At 39.3% G+C, this 22,563-nt stretch overlaps 1 protein-coding gene across 1 annotated transcript in view; it reads right to left on the reverse strand.

Moving 5' to 3' along the window:
• lnx2b (ligand of numb-protein X 2b) overlaps window positions 1-22,563 on the reverse strand; it is a 51,901-nt gene that overhangs the window by 6,531 nt on the left and 22,807 nt on the right. Inside the window, exons 3-7 of the mRNA XM_072595320.1 lie at window positions 11,691-11,881; window positions 7,644-7,840; window positions 6,221-6,589; window positions 5,600-5,755; window positions 3,849-4,023 (exon numbers count right to left, since the gene is read on the reverse strand). Of these exons, the coding sequence (XP_072451421.1) occupies window positions 3,849-4,023; window positions 5,600-5,755; window positions 6,221-6,589; window positions 7,644-7,840; window positions 11,691-11,881 (1,088 nt within the window). The remainder of the gene's footprint in view (window positions 1-3,848; window positions 4,024-5,599; window positions 5,756-6,220; window positions 6,590-7,643; window positions 7,841-11,690; window positions 11,882-22,563) is intronic.

Raw genomic sequence — 22,563 nt, forward strand, 5'->3', positions numbered from 1 at the left:
AAACACAAAAGGGAATTCATGAGCAGCCTGTTCTATTCAAAATGATTCTATTTGCGTCTTTATCAGAATTAACACTGATGTAGTCAAACACAGTGGCATGCAGTCAACAGTCATTTCGTTATTCCAAGGGATTTGATAATGGGTGTTCAGACTGAGTGCTGTCTGAGGAACAAACCATAGGTTAGGTCATTCTGCAACTTGAAAGATATCTAGGTATGAAAATTTAAAGTAGTTTCATCCATGTTTCACTGTGTTTCTCACCCTAAAACATGAATTTCAGGTCACGTGGTCTCTCATGCATGATCTTCCATGGGAGTGTGCCAGCTGCCAAATTGAAAGTGGGAGTGTTCCAGACATGAAGGGATACCAATTGGAATCTTAATTCTGGTTGTGAAATCCTGACTGGATTAATGTCTTCCTGACTCCACACACAATAAAAAACAAAATATGGATTGCTGCCATCCTACCATTCTACCTCTCCCATTTCAGGATCTGAGGACCAGATTATGCAGATAAATGTGGGTGGCCTTTTTTAATCAACACAACTAGACATGAAAGTAGAAATTACGCATTATGCCAAGCTTTCTGAAAATGAGAATTTATTACATCTTTCCTTCCTCTGCTATGTAATTCCCTCAAGTTGCCTGCACTGAAACTCTGTTTGAAAACAATACAAGGATGGAGGAAAGGAGATTTACAACAGCCTTATAATATTGTAACAGCTTTGCTTCATAAAAAAAAGTATCTTTTTTATTTCAGTTCAAATCAGAAAATATGAAAAAAAAATTTGGATGCCAAGAAGAACTGGTTTTTATATAGCATCTGCTTCATGTAATAAAAAGTTCCAAGCCACGTCTTAAAAGGAAAACTAAGGTAGAGGGACAGAGAGGTTTAACAAGGGAATTTCAGTCATTAGGACTTTGTACTGTTGGTTGGCATGCCTTCAGCTGACAATTAAAACTCATTAATGCTCAAGAAGTCGGAATTAAAAGTATGGCAATGTGGACTGGTAGAGATTTCAAAGATAAGTAAGGCCGTGGAGGGATCTGGCAACATGAGAACTTTTAATCAAAGCATTGGCTCCCAATTGTGTAATGTAGATCAGTGAGGTGAGGGGTGATGGATAAATGGGACTTGATGTGAGTAAAAACACGGGCTGCAGAATTTGGATGCTCACTAGAGTAGAAGAGGCTGACGAGGAGAGCATTGAAAAAGCCAACTGTAGAGATGGAAGAAGTATAAAAGAGCATTTCAGCAGCAGATCAGCTAAAATGTGCAGAATTAGGCAACGTTACAGAGGTGGAACCAAGCAGTCATAGTGATGGTGCTCACCTGTGGTTAAACACATTCTGGGATCAAATATGATACAACCTGATTTAGGAAAACTGGCACTGTTCTATCAGGCAGCATACAGATGAAAAATAAGGAGGACAAAAGGTAGAGTCATTTTGTGTGTGTGTGTGTGTGGGGCAGGAGTGCACGTGTAACCATGAGAGTGAGAAGCCTTTTCAGCCAATTCTCTGGAACTGTAAAGGAACAAGGTGAGCACATCTCATCCAGATGATAATAGCGGAGAGCCAGTGGAAGATAATAATGTGGTCAACTCTGGCAAAGATTGCAAGCAAGTTGAGTAGGACAAGAGCAGTTTGTCTATCTTTATTAGAGTTACATAGGATGTCATTTGATGATTTTGAAAAAAGAAGTATGTGATTGGGGCAAAAATTTGTTTGGAGGATTTCAAACAGTGAAGTTTTGAAAACAATGGGCATAGATTTGGGAGGCAAATGTATATTGAAAGACTTTGGAAAGGAAGCAGGTTGGAAATGGGGAAATAGCCTGTAAGGACTGGAAGGTAGTGGACTGTTTGTGTTTTGAAGATGGGGTGATGTTGGGAATTTGAGGAGAAAAGAACAATAACTGAAGAGACAGAACCGTAAATGTCATCAAGTAACGTGGGAACCAGGAAGGTAAATCAAGTGATCAATAGTTTAGCAGGAATAACGCCAAGCATGCAAGGCCATGGCATGGTGTTATCATCAGTGGACTGTTAACTCAGAGACCCAGGTAACGTTCTGGGAACCTGTGTTTGAATCCTCGCACGGCAGATGATGGCACTTATATTCAATAATGAAAAACATCTGTAAAGAAGAGTTTAATAATGACCATGACTCCATTGTCGATTGTCGTCAAAACCCACCGCATTCACTAATGTCCATTAGGGAGGAAACTGCTATCCTTACCTGGTCTGGCCTACATGTGATTCCAGACCAACAACAATGTGGTTGACTCTTAATTGCCCTCTGGGCAATTAGGGATAAGCAATAAATGCTGGTCTAGCTAGTGAGATGCCCTCATATGTGAATAAATGGAATAAAAACATAGGAGGAGGTGGGAATTCTAATCAATAAATATATCAATATGCAACATAAGCTGTCTTTCAGTTTTAAATTATAATTTTATTTCCATTCAGAGGCTGCAACGCATTTCTGGCAAGGCCAGCACTGAATATCCCTAATTACCCTTGTGGTGATGGTGTTGCACTGCCTTTCTGGATCACTGCAGTCAGGAAGTGCGTTTTGGAATTTTCACCCAGCAATATTATGACAGTTTATCTCTGGGCAGATAACTGGAACTGATGAAATGCAAACACAAATACCTAGATATGCTATTAAATAATCCATGAGAAGACAGATTAAAATTTAAATATACTGATAAATGAAAAGTCAGAATAGGAAATATAGATTTGATATAAATGCAAAATATTACAGATGTTTAAAATCTGTGATAAAAACAAACAGTAAACAGTTTTCCTGCTGGAAATACTCAACAGGTCAGGGAGCATCTTCTGAGAGAGAAAAACAGAGGTCGATGACTTTCATTGGAACAGAGTTTATATAGAAATGATAATGCTATTAAAGCCAATGGAAGGGGAAAGTGATAGGGAGAATCGAAGAGGTCTGTGATAGGGTGGAGAATCGAAGAGGTCTGTGATAGGGTGGAGACCAAATAAATAAAAGGTTTCATGGTGCAAAAGCCAAAGAGAGTGGTAATGGGTCCAGTGTATCCAAATGGAGGCAGGAATAGTTACAAGGCCATCGTCTGACTGTAGGGATAAAAAGACAAACAAAACAAAATGAAATTTTTTCTCAGTAGCAAACATACAGAAAATATTGAGACAAAGATCCTGATCTGAAATTGTTGAGTCTAGCAGGCTGACGAGTTCAGAGTTGCAAGATGAGAGTACTGAGCTTCATTAGAACATTGAGGCTGGCCATGAACATAAAGGTCAGAATAGGAGCAAGGCAGAGAATTAAGATAACAATTAACAGGAAGCCCCTGGGCCATGTGTGCTTGCTCTATGCCAAGTTAATTGATTTAGTGAAGTTAGAGGTTAAAAAAAGATAGAATTGGCTCATGTCCCTACATTATGGAAAGAAAATTGAATACAGGCCTGTGCTTTTGAACTAACATGCAGATATTTGTACTTTGGTTGAAGGCAGGCTGGTACTCTATTGTGATGCCTGCTACAGTTAATATCTTGGTAATAATTAATGTTTGAAGTTTGTGCATGAAGAGAACTATTTACATGAGACATAGGGGAACAAACAACACCTGCTGGAAAATACTTCAATAAAGAGAAAAGTAAAATATCACAGTTGATGCAGTAATTAGCTAGCTTAAACTACAAATGGAGAGGTTAATTAATGCACAGACTTTTAGGCGTACAACCAACATCCTCTAAACAATAGGCTGAGCTCTACATATAGCTCTGTATCCTGAAATCTAAGAGTGCAGATAGCTACACAGGTATGCTACAATCAATAAATGTCACTGAAATGTAATCTTACCCTTTTTGATTCTGCCATCTCTATAGAGGCAGCCCACTGGCTGGATGCTGGTCACATAGATCGGTACCTTATACTTATTTTCACGACCACCTGAAATAGTTATTCCCAGAGACTCACGAGGCTCCTTTCTCACTGGAACTGTCTTCTCCATGCACAGTGAATTCTGGGAAGGGTCCTTAGGGAAGATTATATTATTGAAGGATAAAATAAAACTGTAAATGCACAATTTATAGGGATTTAGCTAATTTGACACTAAGCACAATACTTCAGCCCTATTACTTCAAAACTAGTCAAGGGTTACAGACAATCTTTGCTCCAGTCTCATTATGTCTTTTTAAAATATCCCTATAAAGATTAGCCATACGGAAATTCAAATGAAAGTGACACTCTCCCTAATCCAGGAACTTAAACTGGTGAGACCATAAATTGTCAATGGTATTGGTTCGGATTGGTGAAGTAATCCATGGTGTACCTCCCATTTTTAAATATTCCTCCTGCCTTCCTTTTAGTTAATACATTTTATTTTCCATCGGAGTATTGGGTTGAAACTTATTCCCAAGCCTTTATACCTCCCTCAACTGTCCCACCAGGATGATGGACCAGGTTTCTGCTTACTTAAATTGGGGGTGGGGGGTGGGTGGGAGAGAGAGATACGATGCCATGTGTAGAGGGCACACATGTCAGTCTATGCGTTTTCACTAATGGTAGTGTGATACTGACCCATATGGAGGGTTTGAGAACTAATTGAAAAAAAAGAAGTGAATGGAAGATAATGCAAGGGTGGAATACTTCTCATATCATATTCATGAGCAAAGTCCTTTCAATGATGTAGCAGACTAAAAAGGTAAAAGCAGAGAGCAGGCATGTTAATCCAGAGATACTCATTCCCATTATGTCTCCACACATCATTGACGTAATCGAGACATTACAGCTCAGAGGAAATCATTTGGTCCTCAAGGCATCATTAAAAGAACAAAGTGACTCCACCAGTGACTGGGAGCTTCCAGCTTTTTCAATGCTCGTCAGCATTTTCTCACGATAGAACTTGCCAGGTATCAGAATCAACTAGTAGAGAAACGTCTTACTGTTTTGGTTTCAAGCATGTTGACAGGAAGACAAAATCCTGGATTTTGGATTTGTTTTGTAATAACTGGGAATTGCTGAAGGGAATAGACTTATTTACTAAATCGCATGACCTTGTCTCAAAATAGATACAGTAAAACCAAGCTTTCAATTGTCATTCAGAATATTTGGCAAACAAAGGTCTTGTTTAAACCTTACCTCACTAACTGCCAATCTCCTTTTACATGACATGAATCAATCTCATAGCCCAAGGAAGTTTACATTCAATGTAACTTTTGTACTCAACTTATGCCTTAGACATGAAAAATGAAACATTAGACCACCTTTACTGCCCAATTCCCATTTTGACAAAAGCAACAACAGTTCCTTTGGAATCAGTTTTGCACTTTTTTCCCCCCATGTATAAAATTTAAAACTAAATACTGCAGTCTCCAATAACCCTTTTTGAAAGGAGGGAAAAATAACTGATTTGCAATCCAATAAGAACACAAGATCAAATTACTTTTCCTACATTCTGAAAATAAAAAAAAAATCTTCTGTTCTAGGTTAGCGCTTGTCAAAATAGTTGTCTGCTTGGTGTTTCAACTGTGGATGGAGTGGGTACAGAATTCTGATGGAAAGCCCATAGAACTGGTTTTTATTCACCATCATATTATGACTGCATTTACCTTTTGGTAATGGGAGCGTCGACGGCAATGATGCTGCAGTGATTTACTGCGCTGGCGTGGGGGACTGCTGTTGCTTGATCCAGCTTCATCAATAATCTCTGAGCTTTGCTGACCAGTGTACCTCTGAATCACAAAGTTAACATTTCCTTCACTGGACTAAAGAGAGGAACAGTAATTGGTTCAGTTATTGCACAGTTTATTCCAATTTTTTTAAAAAAACCATTTAGGTTGATATGCATTTGCAGTAGAGCAAGAGAGAACCAGAGATAAAAGGGAAGCAGAGAGGATGAGTTTTCGAAGAGGGCAAGTGAAAAAGGGTGAGGGATGGAAGAGAGGAGGAGATGGATTAGAGGCAAGGGGGGGAGAAGAGAGATGCACAAGAGAGGGACGGAGGGAGAGAGAGAGAGAGAGAAAAATAGACAGAAGGAGGAGGGACAGGGAGAAAAATGGGAAGGGGGGTAACAGAAAAGCAGTGAGATAAAGAAAGCATTAAAAAAAAACACTAGTGATCAGCTAAGGTATGTACTCACTTGGTCTCAAATGGACTAATCCTTAAAAGAATCTTATATTTTGAAACAAGAGGTCAATCTCTGAAGTTACCTGGATTATCTGTGAAGTTACCTGGATTATCTGTGCTGCAATTTCTGGAGTTCCGTTTTTGAGGTCCTGCTGATTAATCATAAGCACTTTGTCATTATTACGCAGCTTTCCATCCCGAGCAGCCAAGCCACCAGCCAGGAGATCCAAAATAAACACTCCTGGCTCATCCGCCTTCCGAATCAGTTTAATCCCCAATGGTTCGCTTCGGTCCCTTTTGTGCAAAGTTACATTCAGACTCTGCTTGTGGCTGCTGATGCTCCTTTCTTGTGAAGAACTTCGAATGGCAAAGCCTCTTTCCTGCAGCACTGAGAGCCGACAGACAGTGCTGGGCTGCCTCAGTACCTTGATGGCGTAGCTGTGTGGAACACTGGTGATGTTCACACCATTTACCTGTGAGGAATAGAATGGGATGAGATCCTGATGGTGTATATCCAGTGTGTCTGATCGACATTAGTGAACATCAAATCGGGAGACAACTGGCAAAATCCATAACTGCGGTGATTTTAATTCCAGACGCCTACTGCATGCTCACAGGCACCTGTCAGCCCAAAGCTGGTGATAATTGCCAGGTGTCTATAAGCATGAGGACATTTTGGCGTAACAGAACAGCCAGCTGGTACAGAAGGAAACATCACTGCCACTTGAGCAAGTAAAGTCAGGCAGACCTAATGCTTTCTTTGTTCAACTTAGAGATCCACTCTTGCTGAAAGAGGCATGAATTCCAGTCTCAGTAATATCATCCACACCAGTCAGCCTAAACTGTTGGTATTGGATGTGAAAGAACTGCTGTATTATTAAGGCTAAACATGCATGCTATAGAGAAGGGTGCTAGGCCTCAAAGAAAGAGGCCTTTTCATTTTATACAGGATCTACACAGTCATCAAAAAGAAAAGACTTCATTTCATGAATTGAAATTACCTTGAATAAGGTAATTACCATGACTTCTGTGACAGTACCTTACAAATGCACCACTATCTAAAAAAAGGCAGGACAGCTATATACAGGAGCACCACCACCACCTGCAAGTTCCCCTCTGAGTCATACACCATCCTAAATTGGAACTTCACAGCCAATCTTTCACTGTCACGGAGTCAAAAATCCTTCCTAGCAGCACTGTGGGTGTCCCTACCTCCCAAGGATTGCAGTGGTTCAGAAGGCAACTCACTACCACTTCCAGAAACAAAAGAGGATGGGCAAAATAAATGCTGACCTACATCCCATGAACTGATGGAAAAAAAACCCAATACTGAAGTGAAACTTTGCTGGACCACTACACAACTTAGTTCCCTGAACGAGCAATTATTTTGAAAGTACGTTAATGTTTGAAAATCTAAAATGGCATAAACAATCTTAGTTTCAGTTAGCAAGTTAAAATAAAGGCCAAAGTGAAACCCAAGACTTTACAAGTTAAGCTGTACATCTGATCACCTTCAGAAGCAGTTACCTCTGTTATATGGTCTCCAGGTGCAAGTTTTCCATTTCTAGCAACAACGCTGTCCCGAAGAATCTCCTGAATCACAATGTTACACAGTGGTGTATCTTTACCACCCACAATCCGAATCCCTAGCTCCTCCTGAGGATCTGCACGATGAATTTCAACAACAGTTGTTTCTGCTAAGAGGCTTGACAATCGAGGCAAGTCTGCAACAAAACGAAAATCATGTCAGTTTCATTTGAGAAGAACAAATAATGACCAATCAAGCTAAAACTGATCACACATTAAACTGATCCACTACTGCCAATAACATTTTATGCAATTAACTGTTGCATAACTATGTAAATGTCGTGAGGATTGCTGCCTCAACCAGACTTCCAGGCATTGAGTCCCAGCTTCCGAACTCCCTCTGCGCAAGAAAGTATTTCCCCTTGAATTCCCACTGAACCTCCTATCTCTTACTCTAAATCTATGCCTCTACCCTGGTTATAAACTTCTGTGGATATCCACTTGTTACATCTTGCCAACCTAAAAATGACCCATTTATGCCTACTGTTTTCTGTTACCTATAAAACATGAGCTCTGATTTTGCATAGCCGCATCCCGTCAAATGGAAATCTAAGCGTGGTAAATGCAAAGGTTCCCAGTTATCCACATCAGCTATGATTTCTTAAAAGGAACCCAGTCAAACATAACTTCCCTTTCACAAAACCATGTTGATTTTGTCCAATTGAATTGGTTGGTATGGGGCTCCTTCGGTTGGGGTTTTACTGGGAGATGACTGGGGGCTGGGGGAGGAAATCACAGACATCAGAAGCAGGGGCAGGGGTTGGCTCCCAGCAGACACTCCACTGCTTGTTGTCCAGTACCTCAAATCAGGTGCTAGAGTGTGTACTCCCCCAGGCCTCCGCTGGCAATGGGCCAGAAAGGTCAAGCATTGGCTCCTCTGCCTAGATTTGACCATCCTACCTAGAATTTCATTCAGTTCGGACTTATAAAGGTGACCTCCCATCTCATTAATTGGCTATCCCTCTTCCAGGGCAGAGGATTCCATTGCAGTTCTCACATGTTATGCACTTGTCACAATTGTGCTAAGTCACTAGTGTTTGCCTTTTACAGGTGTTACCCTCTCAATCTGTTTGAACAAATTAAACCACCATCTGGGTCATCCTAACACAAGCAAGTACCTTACAATCGGTTGCACTGTTGAAGTACTGTTCCTCAAATAATATTTTCAGCACTGATATAAAAAGTGCCAGAACCAGAAACACCAATCTTTACTTTTCAAAGAAAAGCAAGTACCTACTGCAATCAATCCCGAAGTTATTTTTACTTTGTTACCTTTACTATAGCAGTCTACATGCAGGATAATGAAACAGGAGTATTAAAAAGAATATCCTGTGCTAGATTATATATGCACGTTTAAAAAATGTAGAATATATGTTGTATATGAAAAGATTAGCATTCGTATAGCACTTTTCACAACAGCAGAACAACTCAAAAACACTTCCAAGCCAATTGAGTGCATGCTAACTATCAACACGGTTGTAATTTTTGACACTAGCCAAGCAAAGGAGAGCTTGCATTCATGTAAAAACATTCTGCTGAAGTACAGTCCATCGGGTGATCTCAGCATTCTGTCCATCCTACTCTAAAAACATTAACAGGCTCATGAACTTCAATTGTTCATCCCTCAAGACGTAGCTGGAATTAAGAAACACTCTATTTTCTCCCAAGTCCATCCACAATCCAATCAAGTTTTAAATGTTTGTTTCAAAAAGCTGCCAGCCCAGCTTTCAAGCACCTCAAAATATGTAACAATCCAAATCCTGAAAGATACTTAATTGTAGGAACTAGAAACAATAATAGATGTGTAATAGAAAATTTAACAATACATATGTTTGGATGAAAAGTTGTTGAGGGCCCAACTTTCGATCTAAGAGTTTTGATTAAGTCCTTTTTTATTGTAACTATTTGAAACATGTAGAAGCCAGCAATATCAGAATTGTAATATTCAAGTAACAGACAGTTTCAAGTGGTTGCTACCTTTAACTTTTCCATTACTAAATTCAATCCTGCTTTGCAATGAAGACAGTGCTTGTTGCAAGGTTTTCAATAGGTCCCTAAACCAATTGTGGCACCCATACTTGATAAAATCAAGGATCACAATTGGGGGGAAGAGAGACAGAGAGAGACAGAGAGAGAGAGACAGAGACAGAGAGAGAAAGAAAGAGAGAGAGAGACAGAGAGAGAGAAAGAGAGAGAAACGGGGGAACAGGATGGAGGGCAACAGAGATAGTTAGACAGACAGACAGATAGACATGGAGAAATATGGGGAGGGTATGAGAACTAAATATAAAACATTGATTAGAAGAATACAGAAAGGTGGTGTGCTTATATGACACTTCTGAGCAAACCCCTTGTAGTCATGTGACTCCTGTGGGGATGTCTTGGAGCTGAGTTGACTGATCTCCAATAACCACGACTGCCTTTGTTTGTGCCAGATATGACTCCAACCAGCGAAGAGCTTCCTCTGATTTCCATCAGCTCCAGTTTTGCTAGGTCTCCTTGATGCTACATGGAGTCAAATATGGACTTGATATCACACTCACCTCATCTCTGATAAACATCTCTTTTGTCCATGTTTAGACCAAGACTGTCATGAGGTCAGGTGTTGAGTGGCCCTGGCACAACTCAAACAATGCGTCTATGAGCAGGTTATTGCTGACATGTTCGAAAGCACTGTTGATGACACTTTCCAAAACTTTACTGCTGAGAGTAGACTGACAGGACGGTTATTATCTGGGTTAGATTTGTTCTGCTTTCTGTGTACAGTATATACCTGCGTACATTGCAATGTTCTAGCTGTACTGGAGAACAAGTCTTTAGTACTATTGCCAGAATGCTATCAGGGGCCATAGCCTTTGCAGTATTCAGTGCCTCCAGCTGTTTCTTGATATTGCATGCAGTAAATTGAATTGGCTGAAGACTGGAATCTGTTGTACGGGAGACCTCTGGATGAGGCCAAGGTAGATCATCCACTTAGCACTTCTGGCTGAAGATTGTTGCAAATGCTTCAGCCTTATCTTTTGCACTGGTGTGCAGGGTTCTTCCATCACTGAGGATGGGGATATCTGCGGAGCCTTGTCCTCCTCCAGTAAGTTGTCCCCCACCATTCACAACTTCACTTGGCCATTGCCAGTATCTGCTTCATCTAAATCTCATTTCTTGAAGCACATTCTACATAAATAATTTTCTTCACTGGCCGACTTGTTCCTGAAACTTACTGAACTGACCAGCAGATCATCCATTCCATTGGAAGCCCAAATTCTATTTCATGGGCGGCCACTTATTTAATTTTCAGGCACCCATTCCCACTGAGTCACATATCATTTGACCAAGCTGAATTTTATTTCATTGTTTTAATAGTACTCCTGCCTAACTTAAAACCAATGTTAATTTGGAAAAATAGGGATTGAAGAGGGGCTCTAAGGTGGCTCTATTAAATGTATAAAATAACGGCATGCACGAGACAGAGATCCATGTGATATCGCAAATTACAGCAGTGAACCTAATGCTAAATAATACTTCACCTTTCAAATTACACCATGATATTAAGTAAATAATTAAATTAATTTAAGTTGATTATTTCAGTTTCAATTCAAAATCAAAGCCTTTAACTTACTTTAAAACCACAGAATCCCTACTCTGCAGAAAGAGGCCATTTGACCCATCAAATCTGCACCAACCCTCCAAGGAGTGGCACACCCAGACCCAGCAACCATATTCCTTTTTCCCCCTGAGCAATCCACCTAACCTGCATATCTTTTGACTGTGGGAGGAAACAGGAGCTCCAAAGGAGAAGGTGCAATCTCCACCCATGCAGTTACCCAAGGCTGGAATTGAACCCACCTCTCTGGTGCTGTGAGGCAACAGTGCTAACCACTGAAACACCATTACCTCCCAATGTTGGGCAGTTATTTTGGATTTGATGGATGGTTTTCTGGTCTGGACAGTAACAGTTGAATATAAATACTTAGGCAACCAAATTCTTACCATCTTCTTCCCGATCTTCTTCAAAAGCAGGGTTAACAAGTCCAGGCTCAGCAGTTCTGAGGGAGACAATAGCTGCTGCAGAACCTTCTGAAGCTATTGTTTCATCATCTGGTGCTGGGTCTTGGTTTATCTTGAAGCTAGATTGCCTCTTGATTTCAATTTTAATTCTGTGCTTTGTCAGGCCAGGGCACCTAAAGCAAAAATAAAAATTAGATCATCACTATTGTAGGGAGATCATGACACAATGATCCAATCTATACAAATTGTTTCACTGCATGCAAAATTTGAGCTTCTGATCTACTAACTTTCAAAAGGATTTTAATCTGTGGGAGCACCTGCAATTGCTGACTCACATCAAGGAACGCTTCTCTTTGAAAAGGTATTTCACAGTCAATTACTTGTTATTTCATTCAGGTAGGCATAACATCAATGGCAAAAGTGAGGACTGCAGATGCTGGAGATTAGAGTCAAGATTAGAGTGGTGCTGGAAAAGCACAGCAAGTCAGGCAGCATCCAAGGAGCAGGAAAGTTGATGTTTCAGGCAAAGGCCCTTCATCAGGAATGAATGCATTCATTCCTGCTCCTCAGATGCTGCCTGATCTGCTGTGCTTTTCCAGCACCACTTTAATCATAACATCCAATGGTTCAATGTCTAATCAAAATCAGTAGGACAACAACCAATTCAATTTTAGCGGTTTACAGATGAATTAGAATGGAGAGAACTCTAACGCTTTCTCATTAGGACAATGAGATTTAACGTTCTTTTAATTTTTTTTTGTTGCTGAAACTCATTTATTGCACTATGTGGTTCATTCCAACTTGCTGTGTGGCCACATGTGCATCTTAGAGGGAAGGCTGGTTGAGCATGGCCTAATTTTTGTATTTGAAGTACATTCCCGGTTGCTGTTTAGCACCAGGACAACGAACAGGGAATATTGTTGAACACAGCCTCAGACCAACAGTTCATTCAAAAGATGCCACACAACCTACAATGAAGCAAACTCTTCGCACTACACTGATCATGACCTCCTGAATATTAAGCCAACTTGGCACTTCCCAATAATGAACAAGAGGAAAAAAAAACAAAGAAAAGGCTGAATGCAAAATTGACTCCATTGAATTCAGACACTGCCGCTCTGTCCCATCACAGACTTGGTACAAATAACTTAATCTCATAATGTAAATTACTAACCACAGGTAAAACCTTCAGAATCACAGGCCCACCCTCCCTTAATCTACAACCTGATTGGCCTCTTACCAAATAGAAACTCAATACGCTGTACTTCTTACGATTTAAAAAAACACCAAGTCAGTGAGAAATTGATAAAAGTGCAGCTAAACTGATTAAGGATTAACAATCAGTTTCTAATTTGGCACACAATCTCCTGTGATCTTATTTAAGTTAGTCACAAGATTAAAAATGAATATGGGCAAATGCAAGCTTTCTGAGACATCAGAGTTAATATTAATCTACCCTTTAACATATTTGAGCATTCACATAGATGTTCTAGGTATGGGGTAGATTTGAAAAAAAAAAGATTATTTCCTTTTTTTGAAAAGGAATATCAAGCCCTCCCTCAACTAATTTATTGTCTGATCTACCTTGTAGATATATTTCTTGGCACTAAAATAATTAAGGGCTCTGGGCAGAAAGCAGGATGAGGGTACCAAGTTGGATGATAATACTGAATGATGGAACAGGCTCGAAGGACCGAATGGTCTACTCCTGATCCTATTTGCTATTTCTGTTTCATTGCCTCCTGGCTAAACAATGGCTTGATGTTAAAATTCTCAGCATCGCTTTCAAATCCCTCCATGGTCTTGCCTTTCTCGAGCTTTATCATTTTCTCCACCCCCAAAACCCTCTTGACCTACCTGTTCTAATTAAAACTGGGGGTGCACAAGAAACTAGAATTAATCAGTTTAATATCTATAAGCTGTGCCTTCAGCTGCCACAGGTCCTACGCTTTGAATTCCCTTGACAAACCTCTCCAAATCTTCAGTTGGATTTCTTCCTTTAAAAAGGTACCCCTTAAACCCTCTCTCTATGATTTTTTGACCATCTGCTTTCAGATTTGCCTTATGTAGTTCGATATTAAACTTTGCTTAATACGGTTTTAACATGAGGGACACCACAATTTAAATTCCCTCCTTAGCCGTTCCTGCTCTCGGCTTATTGATCCATTCACAATAGTAATCTCCAGGCAGACCATTACACTGTAAATACTACAATTTCCACATCTCTGCAAATATATATTTTCAGCATTTGTTGCTGTGTTCATGCAAACATGGATTCGGTTGTTTCCAGTAAGATAATAGTTTAGCCTTCAAAGAGGACAGAGGAATTTAAATTGCAACATTAGCAGCAGTGTATCTTTAGATTTAGTAAGTAAAGCCTATTTATATTATGGACTGAGACTGAATGCAATTCCTTTTTAAATGATCTTAAAGTGATAAAGGTTTTTAAGTAAAAAATTGCACCTTCACTGGAGGTAAATACCAAATTAATGAGCATAACAGAAATTAACATGAAACTGGCTGCAATGCCTTCACTTGCTGAGATCGCCGACTAGCTCCACACCCAAATCAAATCAAGTTTGTTCTCATTTCACTTGAATGGCAGCTGGTTCAGAGTAGTTTGTACTGAACAGCATGTATTCCATGGTCTAACAGATTGGACAGCAGTTACCAAAGACCCCTGGCAGTGCTGTCACCAGTTTTATTTAGACTAAGCAATACCCATTCACTGGAAGGCATTCAAATCAATAGACTCTCAGATATAATGAAATGCAGCTTATGCATTTTGTGTGTATAACAGGAGTGCCACTGATGATAAGATGTCTAGTAGTTTTGGCTGTACGTTGCATTTCCAGCAAAAAGGACTTGATGTCTGGGGAATCCACAACATTGTCAATTTACAAAAGTATGGATCTACTATAACATGGGTTTCTGAATGTGCCACCATGTTAAAAGAGGGAGATTCAGTAAATACAGGGAAGACTGTTCTTTCCAGTTCATTAAAACAATTGTTTCTCTGTGTGCCATAGTGGAGCCCAGTGTGATAACATCTGGCCCAAAGGTATAAATGAGAAGAAGGGGGTGAAGTAGTTACATTTCTCAGGTATAAATAACAGGATACAGTATAAACATTTTTGAGACTAAATGGGAGGGCAGGTAGATTAGTACAGTACCAACTAACCAACTCTTAAAAGACAATCAGAGAATGTAACAGCAAATAAAAACCTTCTTCCCTGCCCACTACCTTCAATTTTTCACAGGGCATTGTGTTACAGGCAGAGCGGGGGGATCTGATTGACCCCATGCTGGTGCAGATGGGTCAACCCGGTTAGGATTTCAGGAACCAATTATTTCTCTCCCTTGCCAGGAAACTGGGTAATTGTGGAGATGATGAGATAAGGCCTTTGAGTTATGCCCCATTAACGATTACTTAAGGGATTTAAATGACGGTGGGTTGAGAAAGAGCCTTCCTATCCAGAGCTTAATTGACGAGGCGATAAGAAGAAGCTAGTATCTCTCAATGGCCAATTCGTCCAATCGTTTCCCCATCCTTCCATCTCCAGTGAGGGTAAAATTCCATCCAGTCTAACCACTGAGTGGAAAGTACTAGTCATTATATATTGGGACCTCAGGGTGTTGGCAAAATACCGATGGCTCACAGCATGAGACACAAGTTAGCAACTGTACACAAAAAGATTATTTCGTAATTTATCTTATTGCTGTTGGCAGAACCTTGCAGAACACCCTGATGGTTCCCGGATTACAAAAGTGACCTGATTGATTAGAAAGCTATTTTGACTATCCTCAGGCCAAAAAGGTGCTGCGTAAACATAAATCATTTTCTTTTTATCCTGAGAATGGAACTTCACTAATTAGAAACATGCATTGTTCATAAACCATCGTGTATCACTACATGATCTAAGAAAGATGGTTTCATCCAAGAATTTAGTCACTTTTCAAGCTGTGCAATATTTGCATTCCGAAAAAGGATAATTTATACCTTAAAACCATTGTTAAATATTTACATTCAGTGTTTATTGCACTTTGTTACTTCTGTTCCTAAGGATGTTGGTTAAACTGATAACATGCTTTCCTTGAATTTAAAAGGTACTGAGAATGTGATGAGCATTCATCATTATAAAAAAGGCAACCATGACCCTTGAGCTTGCTAATACTGACATTAAGATATATGCATAACTACTAGCTGACTGGAAACTCCAGTCACCTATGTGAGATACATTTAGTTAGAAATATTTTAAAAAAGTATTGGAAGAAAACTTTAACTAGAACTGTATAATCAATGTTTATTCTTCTCATCCATAATCCCTAGTTTGTTCCACATTTTAAGACTCCAATGCAGTTATAACATCTCCTCTCACTGAATCTCTCAATAGTTGTGGAGATAGACTTAATGATCTTGGTCTTCGTACAATAATGTTAGTGGATAGCAGCCAGAAGGGTACGTGCTCATCAAATTGGAAAAACAATTTGAAATATAATCAAACCTCCCTGACAAGCATTGCTAACAACATCTATGAAGACACTTTGGATATGTTCCAAAAGAGAAAACAAAAATTATACTTAAAAAACAAATGCTGCCATAATCCTACAACGAATCATATTGCTGACAGCTGAGAGATAAAGCCGCAGCCGTGGTAAATCAACTTGGGGATAATTTTTGGCTACTATGGGACTAGTCAAATGATCCAATTAGTTCTTCTTGTCACATGCATAATCTTCTACTTTGCCAATTAACCAGTGCTGTACCAGATTTCAGTTGGCACAAAAGGTAGCAACCTCACCAATGTAATTAATCCAAAGCTAAAATTGTCCTGAACTGCTAGGACATCAACAAATCACATAGACAAGCGTAAATGTTTGCATCGATTATAAATTGTATTGTAAAAAAATGTGATATATCAAAACAGTAAAAAGATTAAAACGCTTAAATGCATTGTTTTGGGAACAGGTTCGATGGACCTGCAGATTTGTTGATAATTGTATAATCAACAGATTTTTGCAAAGACAGAGAGGAAAGTTTTGAGATAAATGACAGAATAAATTAAGAGTACCAATAAAGAATTGAAACAATTTAGTCATTTGCTAAGATAGAATTTAAGTAACACTGAAAAGATATACATTTTATTAAAGCTTTTTGTTTCACGCTCATCAGGACAATTCATCAGGAATATCAATGTAAAAGGAAAATTAACGTTTGTACATACTGAAAGTTACATATGAATGGAAATAAAATGTTTCTATTTCACCAACTTTTCAATCTAGTATTATTACATATCAGTGCAGAAGACCCAAATTGTTGCAGACAGAAATAACATGTACACACAACATAACTGTTTCAACTCAAAAACTTAGGGGATATCCATTCTCTGATATTTTTCTCAAGACAATGCCTTGACAAATCAGAATCAACCTCAGGTTTAAACTTTAACTTTGATAGTCAACTGTCAGTGACCGAGCTGATGCATCGTCTATGGCAATGCCTCTATCAAGCAGAGTCCACTTTTCAATCAATCAGAAACCTTCTCAAACAATATATATGCTGTTTTCCCTTTCTGTTGGTATTCTTGCAAATTTTCCTGACAAATGCCAGATGAAACCCTTCGGAAAAAGTGTCTCTTTGAGTAATATGCTAAATGAAACATTATTGGCCAGTTAGGGATTTAACATTAAAGGAATTTCTGCTGTTAGCATTGTATCAATGCAAAACCATCTAATCTCAGTGTAAGCAAAGCCTTGTCTGGTCTCAATTATTGTGAGTTTTAATTTAAGCAGATTAGTTTAAATTATATCTGCTGTGACAAATACCTTAAAAACACAATACCAAGGCTAAAGTTGAAAGAACATAATCATCTCATTGTGATTTGAGGAGTGCATGTCTCCTCATGTCACAAGGCACACTCCAGGTGAAAGTGAAACACTCTATTTAAAACTACAGCACTTGTAAAGAGAGACTTTATTCCAGACTCCCCACTAAGGAAAGGAGGGTTGACAGGAGGGCAGATATTTATGGTACAACAGGAAATTATTATTTTCTTTTCAATCTTATTCAGAGAGTAGTCCCCCAAAGGCACACAGTTACAAAGCCAGATTAAACAACACAAAAAAAATCAGCAAAATAAAAACATTATATTTCCGGCTGAGCAGCCCTACTGTGCCTGTTTGATCCCCTTACCAATTATTAATGAGCTGAAAGTATCTACTCAATCTAAATCCATGGTTAAAGTCCACTCCAGTTCAGAAACAAAAGTCTTGTGATAACATCTTGTTTACCAACAGATGTTTTCACTGAAAATGCTATTGTCCAAACTCTCCCATTACTGTCTCATAAATACAGCCAGTCTAAAAGGAGGTCAGGTCACTGGAACAAGAGTCGCAGTCAGAAATGTTAGCAACCTAGTTCATCAAAATCCAGCAGGCATTGTTTGGCTGAAGTAATAGCCACCATATGGGAACAATAGCTGTGGTTGCGTTACTAAATTAGTAATGTAGACGACTGAGCTAGTGTTCCATGGCATAAGTTCAAATTAAGTCTGGCTAGTAAAGCTCAAAATAAAGAAAGGGGTAGCCACACTTCTAGATGTGTACTGCACACCCCCAACTAATGGAAGAGAGTTAGAGGAGCAAATAGATAGGGAAAAAGTTCTGAGTCCACAAACAGTTATTAACAACTGGGGACTTCAAACACCCAAATATCAACTGGAATACAGCTAGTATAAAAAGATCTGGAGGCACAAAATGGTTCAACTGCATTCAACTGGACTTTTGTTTGCCAGCAAAAAAAACCTGACACGGGTTTTTTTTTTAATAAACCTAAGACTGTCTCATACAGACAGTTCTAGGTTTAGTCTCAGAAACTGGACAGGTGAAAGAAATAGTGATCCTTTTGGACACAGCCATCATAATACATTTAGACTTATCATCCTGATGGACAGGGTCAAAAATAGAACAAGAATAGAATTTCTAAACTGTGCAAGGCAAACTTTTAACAAACTAAATCATGATCAGGCAAAAGTGGAATAGTTACAGCTGTGGTAAAACAGAGGGAGACTTGAAAGTTGTTGTTGTGACCAGTCTGGGAAAACTATAAGTAATGGGGGATGGGATGGGAGGGGAGGTGAGAGTGTGGGAGCCCATCAGAGGGAGAGTACAACTGTTGTAACTCGGTCAGAACACTGAAGTGGCAACCTCTAAGCTTATAACCCCAAAACCTCAGCTTTTAACTCCACTTGGGGTCGCAGACCCCACTTTAGAAAACCTGGCCCTCAGTTTTTTTCAAAGCTCGCGTTACATTTTCCATCTCTACAGGTCTCAACATCATTGTGTTAACAGGAGTTTGTCTGAGATTCTTGCCCTGTCCCCAAGTAAAACGTCATATAAGAGTAAAATCAAGTAGAATTTTTGTTTTAAAAGTTCAAGGAATGTGGGCATTGCTGGCTGGGTCAGCATTAATTCCCCAGTGGTGAAAGTGGTGCTGAGCTGCCTTCTTGAACTGCTGCAAAAGATTCTCGGAAGTTTCAGCATTTTGAACAAGTAATGAACAATGTCCTCACGTTGAAAGCCAATACTTGTCACTCAAATGAAAAATGTTTCTATTCAGTATTTTTCTGTGTCCACTGTTACTTCAATGAATTGACAAAGTAAATTGACCGAGTAAAATCCCTGAACTTCCTGCACTCTCAATAATGGTAACACCATCAGCTTCCAAACCTAGTGTTCAATACAAAACAGACACAATAATGAAAATTTATTGCCAGCTTTGTGCCACAATTCAGTCATATAATCGACTGTCTAATCTTGAACCACAATGTTTGGTTTTGGGATGAGTTATTTGGAACTTTAAAAAAATAAAACTAGACGTAAAATGCATGTTTTAATGATTGCCTAAGACAACATGCCCTCCGCATGTATGCAGAGTGGAAAACAAGAGCTGTTTTCTTTTATATTTATTCATGGGATGTGGGTATTGCTGGCTAGACCAGCATTTATTGCTCATCCTTAATTGCTCAGTAAAGCTGGTAGTGAGTTTGCTGTGGTACAGCAGCTACATGAAAGAAATCCAAGATGTGAAGGGCGGTGAATGTCTGGAATTCTTTACCACAGGGAACTGTGGAGGCCAAACCACTGAAAGAGGAAATAGATAGCTTTTGAAATGTTGGAGGGTTGATGGTTATGCCAAGCTGGAACGAAGGAGGAGTTGACACCTGGTGCAGATCAGCCATGACCTTATTGAATAGTGCGACGCACTTGTGCAGCTGAAGGGTCTACTCCTGCGGTTTTTCTTTGTATACGAAAAAAAACAATTCAAATGTATTGAGATCAGCCACAGATAACAAACATGCCTTTTGTCAAAAATTCTTCCAGTGGATGAAGTGCTTGATTCTTGTTTTATAACATCGAACTACTCAATGAGGTATTGAGCACTTTTCCTGTCCCATTATGCTCCACAAGATGAGACATTCCCTCCAGGAAGACTGAGCGAGGTTTTAAAAATGCCGAAGAGGGTATATATTTGTCTCATACAAAATAACAATTTACAATTTAGCAGAAAAAATACACAACTTTGTGATAAGAGCTTATGAAGGCAAATACATCTTGGTTTATCCATGGAATTCACAGTGTTGGCAGAGGGTTCGCAACTGCTCTCAAAGTGCACAATTCAAACTATCTTTACAATGAAAGAACTGCAGCTATACAATCTCCTGCATCAGCAGACTCTTAGTTATTTTGATAGTTCAAGCTAGAGAAAGTCTTGTTTGAACCAATTCGCTGCATTTGGATCTAGAAAAGTGACTGTCTTATTAAGATGGCATCAAGCTTGAATTTGCTGTTTCAGGAAAAACTCTGAGCAAAGTTGGTATCTGTTTTTATTCACAGTTCTTTGCTCTTGTCAATCGGGTTTCTATATCACATACTATAGCCCAGCACTATAATGGAGATCAGCATCAAATAAAGAGGAAGAATGCAAGTGTTGCTTGGAGGTTGTCTGAAATGGGAACAGTTTTTAAAGCATGAGATCATTCTTTAAAAAACCATATATACAGTTAAAAATATTTTGACCAGTGAATCCCTTAAAAAACAATAACAAATGCTACTTTGTTAGCAGTGCTGTGCAACTACTTGTATTTGCATAGCTCCTACAATGTCATAAAAATTCACAAGGTGCTACACAGGAGCATTATCAAATAAAATGTGACAATGTGCCACATAACATAGATTACAAAAAGCTTGGGGTATCATAAAAGAGAGAGGGCAATGAAGTTTACAATGGAATTCCAGACCTTAGGGCTCAGTGGTAGGGGATATGATTAAAATTGGGGACAGACATAAAAGGCAGTGGTGGGTTTGGAAGAGATTACAGATGCAAAGCCAGCCAGGCCATGCATGGAACAGTATTTTAAACATCAAGGCATTGCTTAAACTGGAGCCAAATGTAATTCAATATGAATGATCCTGTTCCCGATGCTTGCCCTACTAAATTTGGCTCTATCAGCAGAATTGCAGAATGTGTATCTTGGTCTACTATTGAGACAATGCATCAAAATGAACAATTTAAACACCAGTAATGGGTTAACAGGGCAAACTTCCTGAATAATTATTAACCAAATGCCAGTATAAAAATGGTTATTGCCTACGGCCATACTAGTCTCAAAGCACTCAACCTAGTCTGATCTCAGAAGCTAAAATGACTCAGGCCTGGTTAGTACTTGGATGAGAGATTGCCTGGGAATGCCAGGTGCAGCAGACTTAAGGGCTATTGTAGTACAATGGTAGTGTCCTTACCTCTGAGCCAGGAGACCCAAATTCAAATCTCACTTGCTCCTGGTGGTGTGTACTAACAGCTCTGAACAGATTGATTAGAAAATATTTAAAATTGATTGTAACTCACTGTCCACAATTACCAGTGACTCAATGGTCATCACCTTCTCAGGGCAACTAGGAGTGTGCAATAAATGCAACACTTCCCAGCAAAATTTGCATTCTATGAACGATTAATAAGAAAATCCTCCAAGTGGCTGGTCAAAATAACAGCATGTTTGACCATAATGGCTACAACTGCCATAATAAATCCTCACCTACCATCTCAGTGTGAATACTTAGCTGTAATCAGTAGTTTAAACCAAAAATATGTGTACTGTTACAGTGTTTAAATGCTTCCTGAATTAATCAATGCAGAGGAAATCCTACCTGGGTGCGTCTGCTATGGAATGAAGCAGTGTGACAGACATTCCCAGGGTACGATTTGAAGATGCCAGTGTTGGACGGGGGTGTACAAAGTTAAAAATCACACAACAGCAGGTTATAGTCCAACAAGTTTATTTGGAAGCACTAGCTTTCGGCTCTGACAACCATCTGATGAAGGAGCAGTGCTCCAAAAGCTCGTGCTTCCAAATAAACCTGTTGGACAACAACCTTGTGTTGTGTGATTTTTAGCCTTGCACATTCCCAGGGTAGGGGAGTTCAAAACTAGAGGGCATAGGTTGAAGGTCAGAGGGGAAAGATATAAAAAGGACCTAAAGGGCTAACATTTCACACAAAGGGTGGTGTGCGTATGAAATGAGCTGCCAGAGGAAGTGTTGGAGGCTGGCACAATTAAAACATTTCATAGAATCCCCACAGTGTGGAAAAAAGGCCAAACAGCATCTGGAGTGGTATATGAATAGGATGTGTTTAGAGGGATATGATGCAATACTGGTAAATCAGACTAGATTTATTTAGGGTATCTATCTGGTTGGCATGGATGAGTTGGACCGAAGGGTCTGTTTCTATCCTGTACATCTCTGTGACTCTATGACGATTTGTGTTACATAGGAACTCAAACTTCTGTTCAGTTTTG

Source organism: Chiloscyllium punctatum, chromosome 25 (genome assembly GCF_047496795.1).
Source record: "Chiloscyllium punctatum isolate Juve2018m chromosome 25, sChiPun1.3, whole genome shotgun sequence".
NCBI classification, from domain to species: domain Eukaryota; kingdom Metazoa; phylum Chordata; class Chondrichthyes; order Orectolobiformes; family Hemiscylliidae; genus Chiloscyllium; species Chiloscyllium punctatum.